The 25022-nt window shown below is 39.8% G+C and overlaps 1 protein-coding gene across 1 annotated transcript in view; it reads right to left on the reverse strand.

Moving 5' to 3' along the window:
• Nucleotides 1-323: 323 nt before the first annotated feature.
• The window catches only part of LOC126470299 (uncharacterized), a 67173-nt gene continuing 42474 nt past the window's right edge, over nt 324-25022 (reverse strand). Inside the window, exon 3 of the mRNA XM_050098069.1 lies at nt 324-2518. Within this exon, the coding sequence (XP_049954026.1) occupies nt 2072-2518 (447 nt within the window). The 3' untranslated portion in view covers nt 324-2071. The remainder of the gene's footprint in view (nt 2519-25022) is intronic.

Below are 25022 nucleotides of genomic sequence, written 5' to 3' on the forward strand. Positions count from 1 at the left end.
CATTATCATGAATTTAAAACTATAGAGTTTTTAGTTTGAAGTATTTTTAGTGTTTTATATTTCACCTCTTGTTAAGATATTAAAACAATGTTTTAAATTTTATTAACATTTTGGGAATATAATCAACATATTCTAGGAAAAAGACATGAAAATGAGAAAATGATTTGAAACTTTTGTATCTATATTCTTATTTGAAATTTTTAGAATATATTTGCAAAATCTTTGGAACATATTTGGGCAAATGATGCGAATGTCTGAAGTATCTTCAAAGATAATTCTAAATTATTGGTAAATATTTTAAAATATAGTAAAAATGCTTCAAGAAATCATGAAAATGTTTGAGAAAACCGTTAAAATGTTTGTAAAAATTAAGATTATTCTTTGTACGTTTCTATTTGGCTATCTTATTACTAAAATCAACTTTTTGACAAAATAGTGTTTTTTCTTGATATTTCGCGATTTTTTTGTGGTTTCTCTTTGATTTTTAAAAAATTTATACTTTGCACTAAATAGCACTAAAAACGGTCTTTTATGCCTACTTATTGTCAGTCTATCTGAAGGCAAAGCTATTTGTTATATACCTTATACTTTGGACACATGTGATTTCACTACTAGTAATTACTTGAAACAAGTAACTACAGCTCCTTATTTAGGAATTTTTTTATATGAAGACAATGAGGACTAACAGTTTACCTTTACACTCTGTTTCAATACATTTGTGAGAGCTGCACATAGAGTTATGATTAAAACTGAATAAGTCAACGTTAAGTAACTGAATATCATCACTTTCATACAAGTTACTTAAATGTGCCAGCAACATGAGCTGGACATTGAAGGCTTACATATGCTGCAGAGAGGCAGTAGCTTATCTCCCATCTTTGCTATGAGATGTCAGTCCAAATGACATTTAAATATCGAACAGGTAGTATTCATGCCTTATGAGAACTTGCTGACAGATCCAGTCCAGTGCAAGTGTCAACACACTGCAGTAGTTGCTGAGAGTAGCCTTCACATACAGGCAGAAAGAGGCAGCAGGGGATGTTAATTCATAAGATGTATTGAAGGTGAATATACACTATGTATAATAAATGTATAGCTTGTGCTAGTAATCATTTTATCTTGTTGAATAGCCTGGTGCAAGTCTTTCAAGTGGATGTCACTTTGGTGTCCTGTATGTCCCTACCCAGTTATCCACCCATTTTAATGTGGAATGCAAACGTTTTGTTTCTGACGAATCTCCACATCATTGAGAGGTGAATTCAATGTTAAAGAGCTGAGAAAACATCAGTGGTCAGCCTGCAATTTGCTGCCACGACCTTTTACTTTACCATGACATCACCAGGCCCAACAGAGATTTTGGTCAGGCTTCCCTGCTCTCTGGAATTGCAGTACCTGTACCGTTAGCGGGCAATGGCATCGTTTTAACAGTGGTGTGGAACAGTTATTTATAAATTGTATACACAAACCTGTAACAGTCTATTAATCAAAACTGGATCAAAATCCCTAAGAAGTTTCTGAGCTTAGCTTTGACATACAGTGTGGCACAGGACAGTTTATGTATGTATCGACAGAAGATAATAGAAAACAGAAGAAGAAGACAGCTGGAAGATAGGCCATGAATTTGTTTGCCTTACCAATTCGATTCACTTCCTCTCGAATATTTACAAACATATTTCGTAGGTTTGTTTCTGTTACATGTTACACAAATTTTCATAATAAGAATACCTCAGATTACACTCATACTAACACAAAAAACTTTCATTCGTCACCTTTACTAAAAATACTGGGTAGTTACTGAAATATTCAACAATCAATGGACAGTTTTAACACATTAGTGCAGACACTTAAGGTACAAAACTATTTAAACAGCACGTTACAATTATGGATTCAGTTGTATCTAGTGGTTGCAATTGTTGAAGTGAATGAATAGATTTGATTGTGATTGTTTGGCGAGTTAAAAATGATGTAATTTGGCATGACATTGCTGACTATGAAAAACAGTAGATGAATGAGCGTGAGGATGAATAGTGTGAAGAGGTTGAATAATTAACTATGAATGGCATGAAATCTGTTAGAACTGTGGTGGATCAGGACTACAATGAGGAGAGACAGTGAGAGAAAAAGATGCAGGATCTGATGTATGGTGCTGTGAGTACAGGCACATCTCTTCCTCGAAGATCAAATTATTTATCTTATGCATTAAAATTGTTCTTCGTCTCTCGTCAAATTTTCGAAGCTTTGTTGTAATATGTTCGCCAAAAGTAGAGCATTCATCGTAATGAATATTTCCCACACTATCCAAAGTACTGTACGCTTGCATGGGCCTTGGTTCTTCTTTTTTCTTGCTTTTCATATTCTGTTGTTTAGCAGACTGGGAAACTTTTCGTTTGCGCGACCTTCCTTCTTCATTAGTGGCAGCACATGTGGCAAACTCCTCATGAGAAGTGTGATCTATACTTGATGCTTCTCCAAAAACATTTTGTGAAGAATCTTGGAGGTTTTCTTCATCATCAGAAATCTGAAACGGAAAATTAGGCTATTTTAATTATGGAAATTCATACACACAAGTATCTCACTTCACCATGATGCCTACTGTGTTATGCTGTATTTTGCTCACTTTGGCCTTTTACCATTTGGTGAAGATCCTAATGGATATACATGTGCCTGTCATGTGCCCCATCGCCCTCGTTATCAGTGACAGAATCACTCTTATTCAACACAGCATCACACTTATCAATGACATCATCATGACATGACATGTCATGCCCCTTTCCTATAACATCATCATGCTGCCACTCTCCTCCTCCTCCTTTTCCACTCCCTCCATCCAGCCAGTCTTAGCATAGCATTTTACAGGCATTAAAATGAAGCAGTAAATGACAAATTAGTATTTTAGTGAGCATTAATAAGAGACAGTCAGCCATTGAATTGCTTAAAAGTAGTGACGTGTTGAAACATATTGAATAAAATGGCATCATGTTCAAAGATATACAATATTCCATGTCGAAAAAAATATGTAAGCTTCACTGAAAGTGGCACCTTGTTCAAAGAAGTTTTGCCTTTGAATTGCTGACACATATGTATGCACACATAACACACACACACACACACACACACACACACACACACACACACACACATACACATGCCTCAATATTTCTTCAATATTCTGGGAAAATGTATAAATACACTAGCTTCGTCATTGGTAACACACACCCATTCACACCCACATACAGCTCAGAAACATGTTATGCACTTCAGTGCAGGCACTTGCTGGATGGTAGAGAGAGAGAGAGGGGGGGGAGGAGGGGAGGGAGGGAGTGAGGGAGTGAGAATGAGGGAAGAGAGAGAGACCTTGAGCGCCAGTGTGGTGCAGAGAAAGTTCCTCATGTCTGTGGTGGACATGTCTCATTTCAAGCCCAGCCATCCACTAAGAGACGACACATGTCAACTGCACTATTATTGAATTAAATCTATCTCTCCTGCATAAAGCACAAACAATATTATATGTTACAGATGGTATGCGTGGGAAAAACTCCAAAGAAAAATACTTTGATATCAAATTCATTTTAAAAAAGATTGCATTCACAAAGAAAAGCTAGATACACACTTGCTTGACAGTGCACATTTACATACACCATTCAGCATAGCCTATTACAACAAATAATATTCTTAGATGAAGTTGTTTAATGTTTTTACATTACATGTTTTTATATTTTTTCACATACTCACTGTCAGAGGAAGTATGATTGACATTTCTTGATCACAAACATAAGTGGACAAACTAAATTATCTAAATTTCTGGTTCACAGAAAAGTATACATCATACTTGAATTCAAGTAACTCAGGGCAATGAGAACATACTTTTTTGGCGATTACAAATTTAATGTACCCAATCAGAAAGGAATGTTTTCGTATGAGTGCATGGATTCAAATACATTACAAGGCTGGTAGTGCGTTCAAGCTACAATTTACAATTACAGATACAATTTACAATTACTATTACAGTTAACGTTGACAACTACAACCTACAGTTTAAATTTTTCAAACACACACGTATATAATTTTTTATATTTTCTATGTATTTACATTGTTTATAATAAAACCGTTCATCACCTTTTTCTTCATCATTTATCAGTGGAGTAGGGACCCCAAGCCAATATATTCACCTTATCAAGAAGAATAAAACATATATCATCCTTGTGCAGATAATTTACTTGCAGAAACAACATGGTGCTTTGCTTAAATTACATACTTCACAGTTGTTTCAACTTTCAAATTAGGCATCCAGACTCAGTCTCAAATACATACGTTTCTGCTCATAAATAAACAAATTCTGTAATAGGTCCACCAGTCAAATCGTTGTTCATTAATTAAACCACTTTTTTGTTTAATGTATAACCATAATGACAGTGAATAAGAAGAATAGTCAAAATATACAAAATAGCCATTCCTACTGCAATCGGTTTATCAAATACTGCAAGAAGACTATTCAGTTAAATGTCCAACAAATTTTCTTCAAAAAATAATACCCCTTAGAAAATTAGGTTTGGTAATTAATGCAGGTCCTCCTTATCAAACTTCCCAGGATGTCACTAGTCTTATGTTCCATAGCTTTTGCACGTATTGCATGGGTTTTCCAAATAAACTGTCACTCATCAGTTTAAAAAAATTCTCTCAAAATCATTGCTTGCTCTCATATGTTTTTGTGCACTAATCTCAGTGTATGGCTCCATTCAAGAAGCTTGTCTAAATCATAAAATTTGATGAATCTCTTTTAAAACTAATTTATGATGTTAACATTATTTCAGATTCCTATAGTGAAAAACAAAATTTTTCTTTTTATACAAGGTTCAAAATAATTTCTTAGGTTACTTACTATCAAATGGTGATGACATTATTTTCTGGCCATAAGAGCAAATACGAATCAAGGGTAAGATATTGTAACATCGATCATATGTAAAGGCTATTCACATCCTGATATACAATGTAAGATATGTCACTTTTGCTATCACAAATGGTCATGAATCTGTTGTTGGCTATGGATGTGTGCAGGAACAATAGACAGTATTGCCCCTAATGCCTCTTTCAACAAATTGGAATTGTTCAGTATTGGTAATAAGCTGCAATTGTGCTTTAGTAATTTTCAACATCCCATGCCAAGCCATATGAAGTAATGTAATGCACATAACACAATTCATACATTTTAAGATATAGATTGTGAAATTTTTCGATATCATCAGCAACAAGTAGATCCGAAATTTTCAAATATAAATCAGAACAGTTTCCAAGTGTTTTACACTGAAATACATTACACATGTTTGTAAACTCTTTGGCAGTCGCCTTCTGTTATTGTTTTCTCTTTCAATAAACTTTTAAACTTTTCTATTGATGGCAGACGATCTTCTAGCAGAAACGATTCTTTGCTTGTATATTCTTACAAAAAAATACCTTTCTATTTAACAGAAGTAAACTCGTGATCATTGGGAAAATATCTCCTCATTATCATGAGTTCACAGGATTCCAGATAAGATGCACACTTTTCATGGCAGTACTTTAAGAAATTTAGTGAATCAATAAATCTGAAAATTATATTGCATACCTTCTCTTGGTGCACTACTGAAATACAGTTCATAAATTATTAACTTTTTTCATATTAGATAGCAGAAGAGAAACACAATCTGGATTTAGTTTAACTTCGTTTTCATCTTCTGTTATTTGTACCCACTAGGTATCTGGCGATGTATCATGTATGATGCCTGTTGCAATTACGCAGATTACGGAATTTGAGGGGCACTGTATATTGAGACCTGCAGTGCACATCACAACTGGGTGTACTGCACTTTGGTATGCACTGGTGAAATGACAGTGGTCTCTATATTTGACATCACTTTCCTCAAACAATTCCCTCCACATATGGCAAACTTCTATCAAGGCGAAATACTGATTCTTTTCTCTGCTTATTATCATTTCTTTTATTTTGAAATTAAAGGTCATTTACACTCTCACAACTGGATACAGCTGTCCAATGAACCAATCCGTGCAGTCGCTGCCTTTGTACAATCTAAACTCGGAAAATCCTTAGTCATATGTTCAGCCAGGCTGAACAATGTGTGCAGATGTATCTCATACAGCTGTCCAATGAACCACTTCGTGCAGTCGCTGCCTCTGTATGATTTAAACTCGGAATATGCTTCGTCATAGGTTCAGCCAGGCTGAACAATGTGTACAGATGTATCTGTTCAGAATACCAGCCTGAGTCACTGATAGAACTACAAGTAACAAGTGGTTCTAACATGCATTCCATATTAGCATAAACTGCAAATGGCAGCTTCAGTTTGTTGATAAACTTGGTAAATTTTATAAATTCGTTCTTGCCACAAGGCATGACACTATTGGCTCGTTTACACTGTATGCAGTAAACTAAATGTGCATCTAACTCATCACTGGAATGAAACTACCACAGACAGCGTTTACACATTACAACTGAATGCTAATGACCAGTAATGCTACTACTTGCTAGCCTGAAAAGGTTTTGTATGCAATAGAATTTGTATGTATCTGTATTACTGATCGGCAACATTAATACATTTACAGGTTTCTTGGACAGTAATTGGTAATATGTAGTGAAATTCTTTCTCATCTCGCTTGTCTTATACAGTCATCCATTCATAATCTGAGTATTGGATACCACAGATCTTCAGAGGGATGTTTTCATTCTGTTTATCGTATATCGGCATATGGCTGAGCTCTGTTGGAGACAGTATGTTGGCAAAGTTTAATTTGGTTACATATGGAATCTATTTATACACATGTGTGTATGGTTGTTCAGAGGATATAAACCTGTTAGAATTGACCACTTGAGGCAGGCTGTGTCGTTTGTCACTGCCTGTTTATCTGCTCTTACTTTTGGTAGTTTCGTGTGTAGTCCTGCATAAAATACTTCATTTTCATTGACATTAACACACAGTTTAACTGTTTCTTTCAGTACTCAGCTGGAGTCTCAAACTTTCTTAAACAGTTTATCAGTGACATTAGTCGAGACCAATCATCACTCGTTTTGGATGGCATTAAACTTGCACTCCTTGTATTGAGATTCATTTGTTTTTCTTCGCCTACTTTTCGCAATAGAAACTTACAGACTACCCAAAATTGATTATAAGAGGTTGGTTAATTATACGAACTCCGTAATCTATACGAAAATACGCTCCTTAAACACAACTCGATTAGTTACCAGATCTATTTGTATTCGACACCTAACTGCAGAAAAACTTGAAACCATTCAAGTTCATTGATTACATTTAATTTAATGTGTTTAGATGCCAGTTCACCCATTTTAATGATGTGTATACTAATGCAATAATATCACTAGGTTAGTATCAAAGTCAGCAGCAATAAGGTCCAAGATGTTCAGCCTGCTCTGAGATTTGTCAGACTGGGTACTACCAGCTGCACTCCTTCAACTGCTGCTCAATTGGGGCACTAGATGGTGGCTGCTTGCAGTAAATCAGGATGGCCAGGCACAGGTTTGAACCATCGTCCCCCTGATTGCGAGTCCAGTGTGCTAACCACCACCACCACACCACCTCACTTGGAATTGGTTGCCGAGGGGGGAGGGACGGATTGCGGCTGCAGTAGTGGGGGTAGATTCTCATTTGCCTTCCACCCACCGTCCCTGTCGCATCTCGCGTCCGGAAGTCACGTTCTGCTTTGATGGACATCAGTATTGGCTGTCACATCTTGCCCAGCTGGAAGCCCATGCCCCTGTTGATTTAATTATCAGTCACACAGATTTATCGGTAGAATCCAGGACTTTCGTCTGCTGGTAATTCATTCTATGTCCATTTACAGTGCAGTGTTCTGCTATTGCTGACTTCTTGTGGTGAAATAAGCGGGTACGGCACTCATATTCTGAACATCGATCTTTGATTTCCGTGTAGTTCGTTCAGTATAAGTTTTCCTGCATTCACGCGGAACTTGGTAGAACCCCCCCCCCCCCCCCTTTTTGAGACCTAGGTCGACTTTTACTGTTCCCAATAAAGCTCATATTTTGACTGTCGGGTGGCAAACTGGCGTTACGTTGTTTTTTCGCTCTAGTCTAACGATGAATTGCCAGCAAACGGTATGAAAGCGGCCATCTTGTCGTCTTACGCCATCATTTCGGCCTTCGGGGCTATTACGTCGCAGGGCCGTCCAAATTTGTTGGTTGCTGTATCCATTCTCGTGGAAGACGAATTCCAGATACCGCAGCTCTAGCGTCAGATTTCGCTCGTCTGAAGTGCCGTACGTCCTGTGTACAGGAGTGCTGAGCATGCTGTTCCTCTCCGACGGATGGTGGCTGCTGGAGGCACGAAGATATAAATCCGTATGTGTTGACTTACAGTATACACTGCGGGCAAGTAAGCCGTGAGACCTGTGCTGAATTAAGACATCGAGAAAAGGAAGTTTGACATCATTTTTTATTTCCATAGTAAAGTGGATGTTTGTATGGCTGAAACTCAGATGCTTTAAGAATTTCTGCAGTCATTCTAGGCCATGTAGCCAGAAGACAAAAGTGTCGTCGACATAATGAAAGAAAAAAACAGGTTTTAGTCCGGCGGTTTCCAATATTCTGTCCTCAAAGTACTCCATGACTAGTTTGGCTAAAACTCGTGAGAGGGGGCTGTCTATGGCTACGCCATCAGTCTGCTCATAGACGTCGGAACGCGTCTATAAAGCTGTGTCAGCTCAGGGGTGAAATTTTCGTTGATTATCCTCTCTACTCTCTGCAGATTCGTGGGAATGGACCGACGGAACCACCTGGAACTAGTCGGATTGGACGTACAAGAAATCAAACGAGAGACAAATCGCCAAGTCTTCTCGATTTCCAATTAAGTAGTCGCAGTAAGCTGCAGCCAGCAGACGCGCCGTGGTCAGTCTCACGGGAAAACAACTGCACGACGCTGATCTTTGCGCCGGCACCCTCATGTCTTCCAACGACTGCGATTGTAATCCTGTGAAGCAGGCTATCTGAGGAGTACCAAGCAATGTCACAGAGGAAATTCGTCGGGAAACCTGCTGAATTCCCTTCAACTCGATTCCATCACGAAGCAACATCTCGAAAGCAGAAAGGACAGCATTTCGCATTCTCAGCGAAGACAAAGTTTCGTTGCCCTTCCAGCCCACGTACATCTACATCTGAATCTACAAAGATACTCTGCAAGCCACCTTACGGTGCGTCGCGGGTAGTACCTTTCTTGAAAAGAACGTTGCCTTCTCTCCAGGGATTCCCATCTGAGTTCCGGAAACATCTCCGTAACACATACGTGTTCTTCGAACCTACCGGTAACGAATCAAGGACCCCACCTCTGGATTGCTTCGACGTCTTCCATCAATCAGACCTGGAACGGATCAGCAACTCTCGAGCAGTACACACGAATAGGCCGCACCGGCGTCCTATATGCGATCTTCTTTACAGGTGAACCACTGTTTCCTAAAATTCTACCAGTAAACAGAAGTCGATCATTTGCCTTCCCTATCACAGTTCTCACATGCTCGTTCCACCTCATATCGCTTTGCAATGTTACGCCCTGATATTTAAATGACTGTGTCAAGCAGGTTTATCTTCCTGCCTATCTGTATTAACTTACATTTTTCCACATACAGGGCTACCTACCATTCATCACACCAACTGAAAATTTTGTCTAAGTCGTCTTCTATCTTATCACAGTCACTCAACTTTTACACTTTATCGTACACCTCGGCATCACAAGCAAACAACCGCGGATTGCTCCCCACCCTGCCCGTCAAATCATTTATGTGTATAGAGAACAACAGCGGTCCTTTCAATCTTCCCTGGGGCACTCCTGACGAAACCCTTGTCTCTGGTGAACACTCGCCGTCGAAGTCTTCGAGCCATTCTCATGTCTGTGAACACTTATTCCGTATGCTAGTACCTTCGTTAACAACCTGCAGTGGGGTACCGTGTCAAATGCTTTCCAGAAATTTAGAAATATGGGATCTGCCTGTTCCCCTTCATCCATAGTTCTCAGTACATTATGTGAGAAAAGGACAAGCTGAGTTTCGCAAGAGCGACGCTTTCTAAAACCATGTTGATTCACGGACATAAGCTTCTCACTTTCAAGAAAGTTTATTATATTCGAACTGAACATACGTTCAAGGATTCTGCAGCAAACATAAGTTAGGAATATCGGTCTGTAATTTTGCTGGTCCGTTCTTTTGCCATTCTTATACAGGGTGTTAAAAAAAGGTACGGCCAAACTTTCGGGAAACATTCCTCACACACAAAGAAAGAAAATATGTTATGTTGACATGTGTCCAGAAATGCTTACTTTCCATGTTAGAGCTCATTTTATTACTTCTCTTCAAATCATATTAATCATGGAATGGAAACACACAGCAACAGAACGTACCAGTGTGACTTCAAACACTTTGTTACAGGAAATGTTCAAAATGTCCTCCATTAGCGAGGAGACATGCATCCACCCTCTGTCACATGGAATCCCTGATGCGCTGATGCAGCCCTGGAGAATGGTGTATTGTATCACAGCCGTCCACTATACGAGCATGAAGAGTCTCTACATTTGGTACCGGGGTTGCGTAGACAAGAGCTTTCAAATGCCCCCATAAACAAAAGTCAAGAGGGTTGAGGTCAGGAGAGCGTGGAGGCCATGGAATTGGTCCGCCTCTACCAATCCATCGGTCACTGAATCTGTTGTTGAGAAGCGTACGAACACTTCGACTGAAATGTGCAGGAGCTCCATCGTGCATGAACCACATGTTGTGTCGTACTTGTAAAGGCACGTGTTCTAGCAGCACAGGTAGAGTATCCCGTATGAAATCATGATAACGTGCTCCATTGAGCGTAGGTGGAAGAACATGGGGCCCAATCAAGACATCACCAACAATGGCTGCCCAAACGTTCACAGAAAATCTGTGTTGATGACGTGATTGCACAATTGCGTGCGGATTCTCGTCAGCCTACACATGTTGATTGTTAAAATTTACAATTTGATCACGTTGGAATGAAGCCTCATCTGTAAAGAGATCATTTGCACTGAAATGAGGATTGACACATTGTTGGATGAACCATTCGCAGAAGTGTACCAGTGGAGGCCAATCAGCTGCTGATAGTGCCTGCACACGCTGTACATGGTACGGAAACAACCGGTTCTCCCGTAGCACTCTCCATACAGCAGGGCTTCACAACATACGTGCTCGCGGAGCAAGCTGTGAGCAGCAAGGCACGAGCACGGAGCAGAGCAAGCACGCTACCCCCACTACCGGACCAGAGCGGAAAGTGGGGAGAGTCACGTGGGGCACACAACAGCTGCCGCCAGTCAATGTAAATCCGCGGCCACCTGCAGGGATATCACTCACGAATTATTACTGCGACAAATGAAACAAATAAAGGAGAATGAACACGTGCCACATAATTTTATTAGCTTAGTGTATGCCTCTACATTTGTATTAATTTGTGAACTGGTACACAATAAAAGATGTCACTGAAGTGTGGTATTCTCGGTTATCTTGTACTTTTTGTCCTTTACAATTGCGTTTATGTTCGGAGTAATTGTTCTTGTGCATTGTAGGCGCAGCGTGCAGTTTAAATTTCGATCAGACAATGCGTTTCTGAGGTGCGTCTTGTTACATTTCATTGCAGAGAACAGTTGTTCACAAACATACGTGGAACCGAACAATGATATTATTGTTGCCGCCAGTTTGTGCAAACGAGGAAATCTATCCTGAGGGAAGTGTCTGTAGAATTACAAAATGTGTTTCTTGTTCTGAAATTTGTCTCTATTCTCTGTCACACTGCAGGTCAATAATTTCTAGTTGCAGCTCAGGACGAATGTTTTCAATATTCGCTGAATATGGAGAGGCGAACAGATCAAAATCTCTGTCTAGTGCTGTCAGATCTTGAAAGTGTTGATGAAATTCTTCCTTAAAGGCAACTAAACTATGTGAATGACGTTCACAGTCTTTGTGAACATCTTTCATGGATGATAATTTAGGAAAATGAGCTAGATTTCCTGTTTCCAGCTGACTTACACAAAGTGTCAATTTCATTTTAAAAGCTCGTATTCAATCTATGAAATGAATAATTAGCAGATCCTTACCTTGCAGTGAAATGTTCAAAGCATTCAGATGGCTAGTTAAATCTGCTAAGAACTCGAGATCACATTTCCATGAAGGCTCTTTCAATTCAGGAACACACATGTTATTTATTTCCATGAACACATTTATCTCATCTAATAGGCAAAAAAATCGATTTAATAATTCGCCACGACTAAGCCAGCGGACCTCGCTGTAATAAGGTAGGCTACCATACTGGCTTTCTACACCCTCAAGAAAGCTTTTAAATTGCCTGTGTTGTAGCCCATGCTTCCTTATATAATTGGTTGTACGAACAACAACAACCACCACATTTTTTAGAGTGATACTCTTTGCACATAAGTTTTCCTGGTGGATCACACAGTGAACGCCCCTTATTACATTCAGCACAGTCAGTTTTTGCATTTTCTCCTTCGACAGCGCAACGAAACCTGATTTTTTCCCTGCATTTGGCATGGTCAGTTTTTGCATTTTCTCCTTCAACAGCGAAACGAAACCAGATATTTTCTCTGTCATCGCTGGTGCACCGTTTGTAGACACTGAAACTAACGAAATCCACGACAATCCTATATTTTCAACATTTTCTTCAACACTACTTAAAATATCACCTCCAGTTGTAGTGTTCTTCATGGCTACTACATCGAAGAGCTCCTCCCTCACCTGAAGATCTCTATTAACACCTCTAATAAAGATGGCAAGCTGCGCTGTTCCAGTGATATCAACACTTTCGTCTAGAGCTAGAGAATAGGCTATAAAATCTTTACAGATATTTGCAAGCTGGCTCTGGACGTCGTCTGCCATGTCCTGTATGCGACGCATAATGGTCATGTTAGATAGTGGCACAATCCGAAACTGTTCAACTTGAGATGGACACAAATGTTCTGCTGCAACTACCAAACATTCTTTTATTAAATCGCCATCAGTGTAGGGGCGCAGGGATTTTGCTAGAAGCAAAGCAATTTTGTAACCCACTCTGAGAGCTGCCTCAGTTGATTTTTCTTCGTCGTTCAGATCTTCTTCGGATAGCTTCCATTTAAGTTTAATAACTTCCTGTGCACGATCTGGTCCATCACATTTTCCACTTCCGTAGTCTTTCGCGTGGTACGACATATAATGTCGCTGCAAATTAAATTTCCTGAAAGAATTCAGCGTTTTGTGACATACTAAACATTTTGCAACACCATCTTTTTCTGTGAACAGATACAATTCCTCCCAATGGGGGTTGAACTGCGAAAGCATGGTTGGGGTTACACAATGGCGACTTGACATGATTCTTAACCAGCGCAATGGCTGTTAGAGCTGATCGTAGTGCTTTAAACGTTACACAGTCGGCGCGAATTCAATAGGCACGCAGCGGCCCTATTCAAACGTGCGCGCGCATTTCCCCTCCCTCCCCTCCCTCCCTACTCCGCGACCTTGCACCTGCTCGCGAGCACGTGCCTGAGCAGACGCGAGTACTCGCGCTCAAAACCGGCCAGTTGTTAAGCCCTGCCATACAGTGACGTGGTCAACGTTACTTTGTACAGCAGCAACTTCTCTGGCGCTGACATTAGGGTTATCGTCAACTGCACGAAGAATTGCCTCGTTCATTGTAGGTGTCCTCGTCGTTCTAGGTCTTCCCTAGTCGCGAGTCATAGGCTGGAATGTTCCGTGCTCCCTAAGACGCCGATCAATTGCTTCGAACGTCTTCCTGTCGGGACACCTTCGTTCTGGAAATCTGTCTCGATACAAACGTACCGCGCCACGGCTATTGCCCCATGCTAATCCGTGCATCAAATGGGCATCTGCCAACTCCGCGTTTGTAAACATTGCACTGACTGCAAAACCACGTTCGTGATGAACACTAACCTGTTAATGCTACGTACTGATGTGCTTAATGCTAGTACTGTAGAGCAATGAGTCGCATGTCAACACAAGCACCGAAGTCAACATTACCTTCCTTCAATTGGGCCAACTGGCGGTGAATCGAGGAAGTACAGTACATACTGACGAAACTAAAATGAGCTCTAACATGAAAATTAAGCGTTTCCGGACACATGTTCACATAACATCTTTTCTTTATTTGTGTGTGAGGAATGTTTCCTGAAAGTTTTGCCGTACCTTTTTGTAACACCCTGTATACTGGAGTCACCTTCACTCTTTTTCGGTCGCTTGCGACTTTGTGCTGGGCGAGGGATTCACAATAAATTGAAGCCAGGTAAGGGGCTAACACCGTAGAGTACTCTTTACAAAATCGAACTGGGATTCCATCCGGACCTGAAGAATTAGTTGTTTTCAAAGCTTTCAGTTGCTTCTCTACGCTAGGTATGCTTACTACTATGTCGTCCATGCGGGAGTCTGTCCGATAATCAAATGACGATATGTTTGTACGATTCTTCTGTGTGAACGATTTCTTGAACGTGAAATTTAAAACTTCGGCTTCCGTTCTGCTGTCTTCAGCTGCCACACCAGACTTGGTCAACAAGGGACTGAATGGAAGCCGTAGACCAGCTTAGCGATTTTACGTACGACCAGGATTTTCTCGGGTTCTCTGCCAGATTTTTTGCTAAGGTGTGAAGGTGGTAGTTACTGCATGCTTCGCGCGTAGATCTTTGCACAAACATACGAACCTCTACTAACCTTCACCTGTCGTCATTTGTGCGTTCCCTTCTGAACCGAGAATGCAACAGCCTCTGCTTCATCAGCATCTGCCGAATTTCGCTATTAAACCATGGTGGGTCTTTTCCATCCATTATTCACTTACTAGGCACATAACTCTCCACTCCACGATTTACAATCTCCTTAAATTTTGCCCATAATTTCCCCAGATCCATCTTACTGAACTAAGTGATGCCAATTCACTGTCTAAGTAAGATGCTAATAACTACTTATCTGCTCTATCTAGCGGAAACACTCTCCTTGCTTTCTTAACTGATTTATTAACTTTCATAATCACAGTTGCTATAACGACGTCACGATCGCTATTCCCCGTTTCTATACTGACATTGTCCATAAGGTCCGGCCCATTTCGTACCTACAAGGTCTGAGATATATCCATTGTGTGTGGGCTGCCGAGCTATACGCTCAAGACAATTTTCAGAAAACGTGTTCAAAAGTATCTCACATGACTGTCTGTCTGTACCTCCAGCAATGAATCTATAAACATTCCAGTCTATACTCGGCAGGTTAAAGTCGTCTCCAACTAGCACTGCATGACCTGGGTATTTACGCGCTATTGACCGTAGACTTTATTCGAATGACTCTAGAACTGTCACAGCAGAATCGGGTGTCCGGTAAAAACGTCCAACAATTAACTTGGCTTCATCTACACCTGTTATACGTGATCTCAATAGAGCCAATACTTTTGTCAACTGCAATGAACACTCTCCCTCCTATGGCCTCTAATTTGTCTTTCCCATATCCGTTCCACGACTCGCTAAATGTCTCAGAGCTTTCAACTTCGGGCTTCAGCCACCTCTTTGCCCAAAGAATAATTTGAGAATGAGAACTATCCTGAAGGGCAGAAAATTCGGAAACTTTATTACGAATACTTCGACGGTTTAGTGATACAATTTTGATAGTCGTAGTGTCTTTATTCTGAACGCCGATAAGACCAATGCCACGGTTCTTCTCCAACACAAGGACTATAAGCGGAAGATGCGAAAGCTTCTGGACGATCCAGCGTACCGGAAAATAGCAGCAGATCCAAGTAAGTGCAGCAAAGCTCTTCCCCTATATTAAAAAACGGGGCACTCCATGACGACGTCGCCAAATGATTTCGCCAGTGCATTGCTGTACCATCTAGATTGGCCTGCCAAAGACTTACAAAGAAGGCATTCGACCAATAGTGAGCAACTCTGGGGCACCAACACATTCCCCGCTGAAGCATCTGCCTTACCTGTGGGCCGTCACGTTGGCAAGTGTACACATCACATACGAAACTCGAGTGATTTCATCGGTCAGCACAAGGAGCTAAGGCTGCAGGACTCTGACATTATGGTCGGCTTTGATGTCGTCACACTTTTCACTCGAGTCCGCGTGGAAGACTCCATAAAACTTATCGTCTTATGCCCTGATTTCAGCCTCCGTGTCGTTCTTGGAGCTCTTGCGTCGCAGAGCCGTCCGAATCTTCGGTTGCTGTGCCCATTCTCGTGGAAGGCAGATACCAGGTAACGCAGCTCAGTCTTAAGCTGACACTGTTTTATAGACACATTCTGACATCATCCTATTTATTTCCAGTCGACAATACTATGAGCGAACTATGGCGTAGTCATGGGCAGTCGCCTCTCGCTAGCTGTAACAAATTTTTGTGATATGTTGGCGACACTTTTTTCTTCTGCCACGTGGACGAGAAAAACTACAGTAATTCTTAGAACATCTAAATTCCATCCATACAAACATCCAGTTTACCATGGAAATAGAGAAAGATGGCAAATTTCCTTTCCTCGGCGTAATAGTTCGGAGTAGGCCCGATGGCTCGCTTGCCCACAGTGTATATCGTAAGACAACGAGTACAGATTTATATCTCCATGCCTCCAGCTGCCACCATCCCTCAGAGGAGAACAGCTAACTCAGCACTCTAGTACACAAGGCATACTCCATTTCAGACGAACAAAGTCTGACGGTAGAGCTGCGTTACCTGGAATCTGCCTTCCACAAGAATGGGCACAGCAACCGAAGATTCGGACGGCTCTGCGACGCAAGAGCTCCAAGAACGACACGGAGGCCGAAATCAGGGCATAAGACGATAAGATGACGGCTTTCATGCTGTTTGCTAGCAATGTATCTTCAAAAATTGGCGGAATACTGCGGAAACACAACATAACGCCAGTTTGCCGCCCGACATTCAACATACGAGCTTTATAAGGGTCTCTGAAAGACGACCTGGATCTAAAAAGAGCGGGGGTGTACCAAATACCGTGTGAATACCGGAAAACTTGTATTGGCCAAATTATCTGCACAATCGAAGATCAATGCACGGAACAACAGCGCCAAACCCGCTTACTGCAGCCCAACAGGTCTGCACTAGCAGAACACTGCAATGAAAGTGGACATAAAATGAATTACCAGCAAACTAAAATCCGGGCTACCACTGATAAATTTGGAGACTCCATTTTCAAAGAAGCAAATGAAATCCGTGTGGCCAATAATTTAATCAACAGGGATATGGGCTTCCAACTGAGCAAGGCATGAGAGCCAGTGTAACATTCCGAGTCAAGATAGCTGTAACGGAACTTGAATAGCGTAAAGTTATCGTTGTTAACGCAGGCCGCGCGATTTGTTACGATTTGGTCGGTCATAATAGTAGTAACATGCTTTTGAATACAATTAAAATATAACGGCGATACCTGTTTAGTGTTATTGGAAATAATATGTAGTAAATTAATGAGTAAGGTAGCCGATCCTATAAGAAGAGGTAAAATTGGGCATATTAAGGTGTTTTGCTTTATATCGACTAAGCCGATGATACGGCGTCTTTTTTTCCGTTTACTCTTAAAAAAAAAACAAGTAAAGAAGTGCTAATTGTGCGTTGTGAAAAATATAGGGGCGAGTTTTAAATAGCTACGGTGTATTATCAGACTAAAAAATGGACATTTAGTTACACGAAATCACGGATAGCGAAGTGTGGTCATTTAATTGAATACACCTACAGGGCGGTCAATTCCGGGATAAGTCTATTCGCATCTCACGAGGGACGCAGTATTGAGACCGTTTTTTTTTTTTTTTTAATTATATCGCGGAGAGCGGGCTTCAATTTATAAAAAGGAGAAAAGCTATATCATTATCATTGACTGTTGATGTCAAGCAACCAAAACTGTTCATCAAAGGGTTTCGGTGAATGAGTGGTGAATGCGAAATGAAACTGTGAACGAAGTTATGTTAAATAAAGCAGAAGAGACAAGACAGTTTGGTCGTATCTGTTATTATTCCATAAACTGTAACATTTCTTCTCGTTGTACGAAGCCTTTATAGACGATCGTTATGACAATTTGCTTTGAAGGGATCTCGTTACGAGTTAAGTTTTGGGGACCTGGTCAAGAGGGGATAGTTCGTAGATCCTAACTACTGCAGCTATTCTGGAATCAGGTGCTACTGTGACCGTTGTGTGTTGTCAGTGGCTTAAGGTCATCATATCTCATGCTCTAAGATCGACGCGCCTTTCCTCTTGGTATAACGGTGCCTCACGGTAACAACGACAATGCCGACGGCGAAGGAAGATACGGTAGAAGTGGCGCCACAACGTGCGGCTCGATCGAGGAGGATTGCTGCATCGAGTCGAGTGTCATCCGGATTCACGAACCCTAGAGTTGGAAAATATTGTAGCAGCCAGTGAGTCTGTCCAATGAAAGAGGTATTCTTCAATAATCGCTAAAAGTGAGCGATACTACCAGGTATGATTAAAATAACTGTATAATTATAAAAAAAGGAAGTTGTGACTTGTGATTTTGGTAGATAAATATATATAAATACATAGTGAAAATAAGTGTATGTCGTGGTAGTGAATAAACATGTCAAAACGAACGAAAAGAATACATGATAATGTGCAGTTGAGTAGAGTAATGAGTAGAGAGAGAGAGGAAAGTGAAGAGGATATGGATGATGCATCCCATGAGCTCAATGTGGGACAGGAGACAAGTACAGATAATAATACAGTTATTGATTTAGAGCCGTTAGGAGATTCAAATACAATGATAAGTAGGTAAGCAGCGTGGGAGAACATAAAGATCATGAGGTTTCGGAAGTAGATCAGCAAGTTGATCCTCAAAATGGAAATATTAATCAAAAAATGTTTGATATGCTGGTAGCAATAAACACTCAAATGGGTGTAATGGATGGAAGACTTGGTTCACTAGAAAAAGATAATAAGCAATTAAAAGAGGACAATCAAAAGTTAAATGAAAAATTTGAGGACAAATTTGGTTCATTAGAGGTTAAAATGGATTCTTTGGAAAGCAAACTGAAGACCTTTGATTATAAACTGGAAAATACTAAGAAAGAATTAAAGGCGGACTGGGAGACTCAATTAAATGCGAAATTTGGAGAACTAGATGTGCAGTTTTCTAACACCTTAGAAAGGCAATATAATAATTTAATGGGAAAACTTCATGACGTAGAAAAGAAATATGAGGTAGTTTCGAAGAGTTATGATGGCCTGTCCAATAGGATGGTTAAGTGTGAAAGCAGCTGTTTCAATGCTAGCGCACAGATAGAAGAGCTTTCGAAACAAATAGTCGAGTTTGAGTCCGATGCTCGTAAGGGGATTGACAAGTATTTAGTAGATCAAATTGAAAGACTTGACGAAGATCTATCTGAATGGATAGAAATAAAAGGAAATGAAATTGTAGACAAGGTTAAGACTACTATTGGATCCCGGCCAAATGAAAATATCAATGCGCACCTAAGTAGAAATGATGAATTAATTAAGCTCTTCACTAGCGAAATTCAGAAAATAAAAGACAAAATAGTTGATGAGTTACCTAAATGGCAAAAGGAAACCAATCATAAATTGGCGGAGTTAGAACGAAAGTCATCACAAAATTTGTTGACAGAGGACGAACGTTCGGAGAATAGGTCGAAAAACAACCGCAAATATGATAATACGAAGTACAATTGTGGTGAAAATTTGCATTGGGAAGTTGATGATTCGGTTGGTAAAGATGATGATTCTTTTGGTCAGCGAGGATATTTGTCTTCTTTAAAGGTGGAGAACAGCATTTTTAAAAGTAGACAATTCCCAACATTCTCCACTGAAAAGAACAACCTGCATCCGAAAATCTTTATCAATAATTTCAAAAGAATATTTCCATGTAGCTGGTCAGAACACGACCGACTTCAGTTTATAGTATCCAAAATTACCGGAGAAGCCGCATTATGGGCCGCCGAAGTAAGTGAAAGTTGCCATACTTGCGCTGAGTTTGAACAACTTTTTTTGGCTAAATACTGGTCGTCGAGTAAACAAGAGAAATTAAGAAAAGAAGTTTATCAACTTGAGTATTTTAACAGTAAAAGGAGTACATTAAGGCAATATTTTGAAAAGTACATAAATAAGACACGTTATTGGAGTGATCCAATTTCTCACAAAGAAGTGATCAGAATTTTGAAGGGAAGGTTGCCCATAAATATACGTGAAAAGTTAATAAATGTTCCTGACCACGATGTAGAACAATTCTTGTCGGTGATTGACTCTATAGATATGATTATGGAAGACGCAAGACAAATGAGTAGTAATCAAATGTCGACTCACACTCATAGTAATACGAATAATTATAATAATAATAATTTAACGTATGATAATAATAATACCGAAAACCAGGTCAAACCCGCATCACAGGAGCGTGGACAATCTTCGTCCTATGGCTGCAATAAAAACAATGATTATAATAAATATAGAAGAGATACTTACTGTGTTAGAGGTAAACCTCGATATGGTGACGCGAATGTGCATAGTAGTGATATTAATAAGAGTAACAGGTACCCAAGTGATGAACCAAATTGTATTCGACCTTGGGAAGATAATTCTAAGCATAATGTTCATCGACAGGATGGAACAAATGCCTCGAGTCCTCATCCAGCACAAGGAGTTATACCAAAGGGCGAAGGAGCCTCCAATGTGCGACGGGGTGAATACCATAACTCGGATCATACTGTACGGATTGTGGAAGTTCATGAACCCCCATCGATGACTCAACGAGATAGATTAAACTAATACCAGTCACCAAATGCCTTCCTAGGATGACTGGAAAGGAGAAGGAAGGCAGGCATCAATTTGAACTGAGAGTATTAAGGTACAATAATGATCAGGATATAAGGAATGAATTAATTGAAGAAAAACCTGAAGTTTCTAATAAATGCGGACAAATTTTACAGGCAATAATTCCAACAAGTATAAATAATGTTGATGTTGAAATATTAATTGATACTGGAGCGACTATTAGTGTCATGACGCTGGACTGTTTAAAACAGATAAGCCGAGGGGTAAAAATGCCCACTTATCCTATCACAGGATGTACCGTGTCTGGCGCGTTCAGCGCAAAAATGCAAAAAGTTGTGAAACAGGTACGTGTCGACATTACAATACAGGGGGCTCAAATATAAAGTACATTCCTGGTTGTTCCTAAAATGACAGTACCATGTATCTGGGGTTTGGATTTTTTATGTGAGACCGGTGCAATCATTAATTTAGAGAAAGGTGAATGTATATTTAATTCCAATGGTAATGTTTTGACAGCCACCCTGAGAAAGGGCCGAGTAATTCCAAATCAATTGTGTATGAATCTAATGGTAAAATATGTCAGTATTGATGATGAAAATGTGTATGATATCTGCCTTATTGAATGTTCTGAAGAAATGATGAATAAAATGTAATTGCAGGAAAAGGTGTTAGAATCAGAATATTTATCTGTTATCCAAAGGGACGAATTGTACTACTTGTTGGAAGCATATCAGTCGATTTTTAGTAAACGTCCGGGTATAATAAAAGACTTTGAATACCATATAAAGACGTATGAACATAAACCCTTTTGTCGTACTTCCTATTCTATCCCATGGACAAAGAAAGAAGTAGTCAGAAAGCAAATCAATAAAATGTTAGAATGGGGTATTATTGAGCCCTCAGATTCCGAATATTGTAACCCTCTTGTGGCGGTAATTAAACCCAATGGTGACATCAGATTGGTGTTGGATGCCAGAGAGATCAAATTCAAAAAAATGGTTCAAATGGTTCTGAGCACTATGGGACTTAACTGCTGTGGTCATCAGTCCCCTAGAACTTAGAACTGCTTAAACCTACCTAACCTAAGGACATCACACACATCCATGCCCGAGGCAGGATTCGAACCTGCGACCGTAGCGGTCACGCGGTTCCAGACTGTAGCGCCTAGAACCGCACGGCCACTCCGGCCGGCCCAGAGAGATCAATAAGATCATTATACCTGTACAAACGCGACCGGAGAACCTAGAAGAATTAGTACAAAAGTTTTATGGTGCCCGCTTCTTAACTTCTTTGGATATGCGTAGTTCATATTGGCAAACTAGAATATCGAAAGAATCTCGAAAATATACTGCATTCGTTTTTCTGGGCCGAAGTTACCAGTTTTCCGTCATGCCATTTGGGTTGAAAATATGTGGTAGTGTTTTCATATCGGCATTAGATACCGTACTGGGCAGAGACCTTTTGAATGAAGTTACTTTATATGTGGATGATTTGCTAATTGCTTCTGAAACTTGGGAGGAACATTTGGACTTATTAAGAAGAGTTTTTGCGAAATTTTTGGAATACGGAGTTACTGTAAATTTGAGCAAATCCAAGTTTGCTCATAACCAATTGAAATTTCTTGGACATATAATTACTCCTGAAGGGATAAAACCAAATCCTAAAAAGATGGATGCAATTAAAAGATGTGCTTATCCAAAGAATAGAACGGAATTAAAGTCATTTATCGGCTTAGTTTCATTTTTTCGACGATTTTTACCCAATCAGTTAGGAAGCCAAGACTGTTTGTTACGGCTGTTAAGAAAAAGTGTCATGTGGGAGTGGAATTCCGAATGCACACAAGCTTTTGATAACATCCGCAATGCTTTGACTAATGCTCCACTGTTACATCATCCGAGACTTGATCAAGATTTTTATACTGCTGCGGATGCTTCTGAAACAGGACTGGGTGCCACTCTTTTCCAGATGGACAATCCAGAAGATATCAGTACCATCAAAATAATTGGGTTTGCCAGCAGAACACTCTCTAGCTGTGAACGTGCGTATTGTACTACTGAATTGGAAGTACTGGTCGTGGTCTGGTCCCTTAGAAAGTTCCGCTATTTTGTATATGGAAAGAAGATCATTGTATTCTGTGACCACAAAGCTTTATCTTTTTTTTAACAGGAAGGATGTTCCATTCACGTTTAACCCGGTGGGCCTTGCTACTGCAAGAATATGATATTACGCTCAAATACATCAGAGGGAAAGACAACATCATAGCCGATGCTCTTTCAAGACTACCGAAAAGAAAGAATGACGATGAGTGTGAAGAACGGACTATTGACTTTAAAGTCATGAATTTATCAAGGCAGATTTCACAGCTATGTCAAAGTCTTCCTCAACTGCAAGAAGATGATAAGTTGTGGAAAGCCATTAGACATGCTGTTGAAAGCAAAACGCTAAGTCACTCTCAAGAACAGTATCAATTAAAATCCGGAATATTGTATCGGAGGAAGGATGAAGAAGATGTTTGGAAAGTTTGTGTTCCACATAAATATTTAGAATCACTAGTATGGTACACTCACTTGAATTGGGGTCATTTTGGTGCCGCTAAATGTACAGCCAAAATAGCACAATACTGCTATCATCCAAATTTGGGACATCTAGCTACAAATAGTCTTAAGAAGTGCAAAATATGTCAGAAGGCAAAACCCATAAACTATTATCGGAAGATAGAATTACATCCGATCACCCCACAACAACCTTTAATGTTGGTGTCATGTGATGTCTGTGGGCCATGTCCCATGACACGTGGATGGTTCAAATATGTTTTGGCTTTCTATGATCTCTTTTCAAAATATGTGAAATTATATCCTTTGAAAAGTCTCCACGTTTGACCCATGTTACACAAATTTATCAACAACTATATAACTGAGCTCGGCAAACCTATAATGATCTTGACAGACAACGCTGCTTATTATACAAGCAAAGTATGGAGAGACTCTATGAAAGAACAAGGAATCCAGTACATTTACATCTCAAGATTTTACCCTTGTGGAAATCCAGTTGAGAGAATCTTCCGAGAGTTGAACTGATTTTTACGGACGTACATACCCAAACAACATTATAAATGGATCGATTGGATTTATGAATTTGAGAAAGTGTATAATGACCACACTTATCGACAGGTTATTCACCTAACCAAATAGTATTTGGTGAAAGTATTTTCCTAGAATGGATGAAGAAATTACCTGCGATAGAACAAAAGATTACCAAGAAAGAAAATATGGTGAAGAAGGTCTGCGAAAACCTGAAGCATCAAGCACAATTGAGAAAAACCCGTTTTGATAAAAATGTGAAGGAAGTAGTCACATATGATGTAGGGGAAGAAATTTTATTGAGAAATCACCCAAAAGCATCAACCAGGAAAAGACTGAATAAGAAATGGCAATATTTATATATAGGTCCATACAAAATAAATACCTCATGAAGGGAGCTACCTCCTGGCAGTTTGTGATACTGATGTAATTAAGGATTTGTTCCCTCAAATAGACCTGAAGAAGTATTATCAATAATGAGCAAAATATAGATTCAAGAAACACTGAATGATACCAAGACTAGACTCAGAGTGGACTAAATAAAAGCACCAGTGGATAAATACGTACTTATACTAACTTACAAAGAAAATTAAAGAATGTACCAAAGATTTCCATGAGATACCTTCTTGGTATCAGCAACAATGACGAAACTGAAATACGATTTATCCTCTCACCGAACAGCGAGGATGGTTGATTTAAAAGTGGAATTAAGAGGAAACGAAAAGGACCAAATCCTCTCTGGTTAAACAAGTGGCCTGATAAGGGTTTTGGCCTAGGATGCCAATCGTCGAACCCGGCTGTGATCCCTGCGTTGCACAGTCGGTTGAAGAACTGAGGGCTTCATCCAAGAAAAAAAATGTTGTGTGAATATGAAGTGATTAGTGCGAAGTGTTTCTAAGACAACCTATAAACAAATGTGGAATTTAGTTAAGGGCATTTTGTCTAGGCCCATTAACTCAATTTAAATATTGTAGAATGTATGTACTGACTTGTTGAGTGAATCTGAGAGTGAGTGTATTCGCCGAAACAAATACCCTCTCCTGTCACAGTACACAAAAAAAAAAAAGCCTGTTCTGTCTGGAATCCTCTTCAAGACATCACAGTCTGGGGGGGCCGTGTAACATTACGAGTCAAGA

This window comes from Schistocerca serialis, chromosome 3, assembly GCF_023864345.2.
Source record: "Schistocerca serialis cubense isolate TAMUIC-IGC-003099 chromosome 3, iqSchSeri2.2, whole genome shotgun sequence".
NCBI lineage: Eukaryota > Metazoa > Arthropoda > Insecta > Orthoptera > Acrididae > Schistocerca > Schistocerca serialis.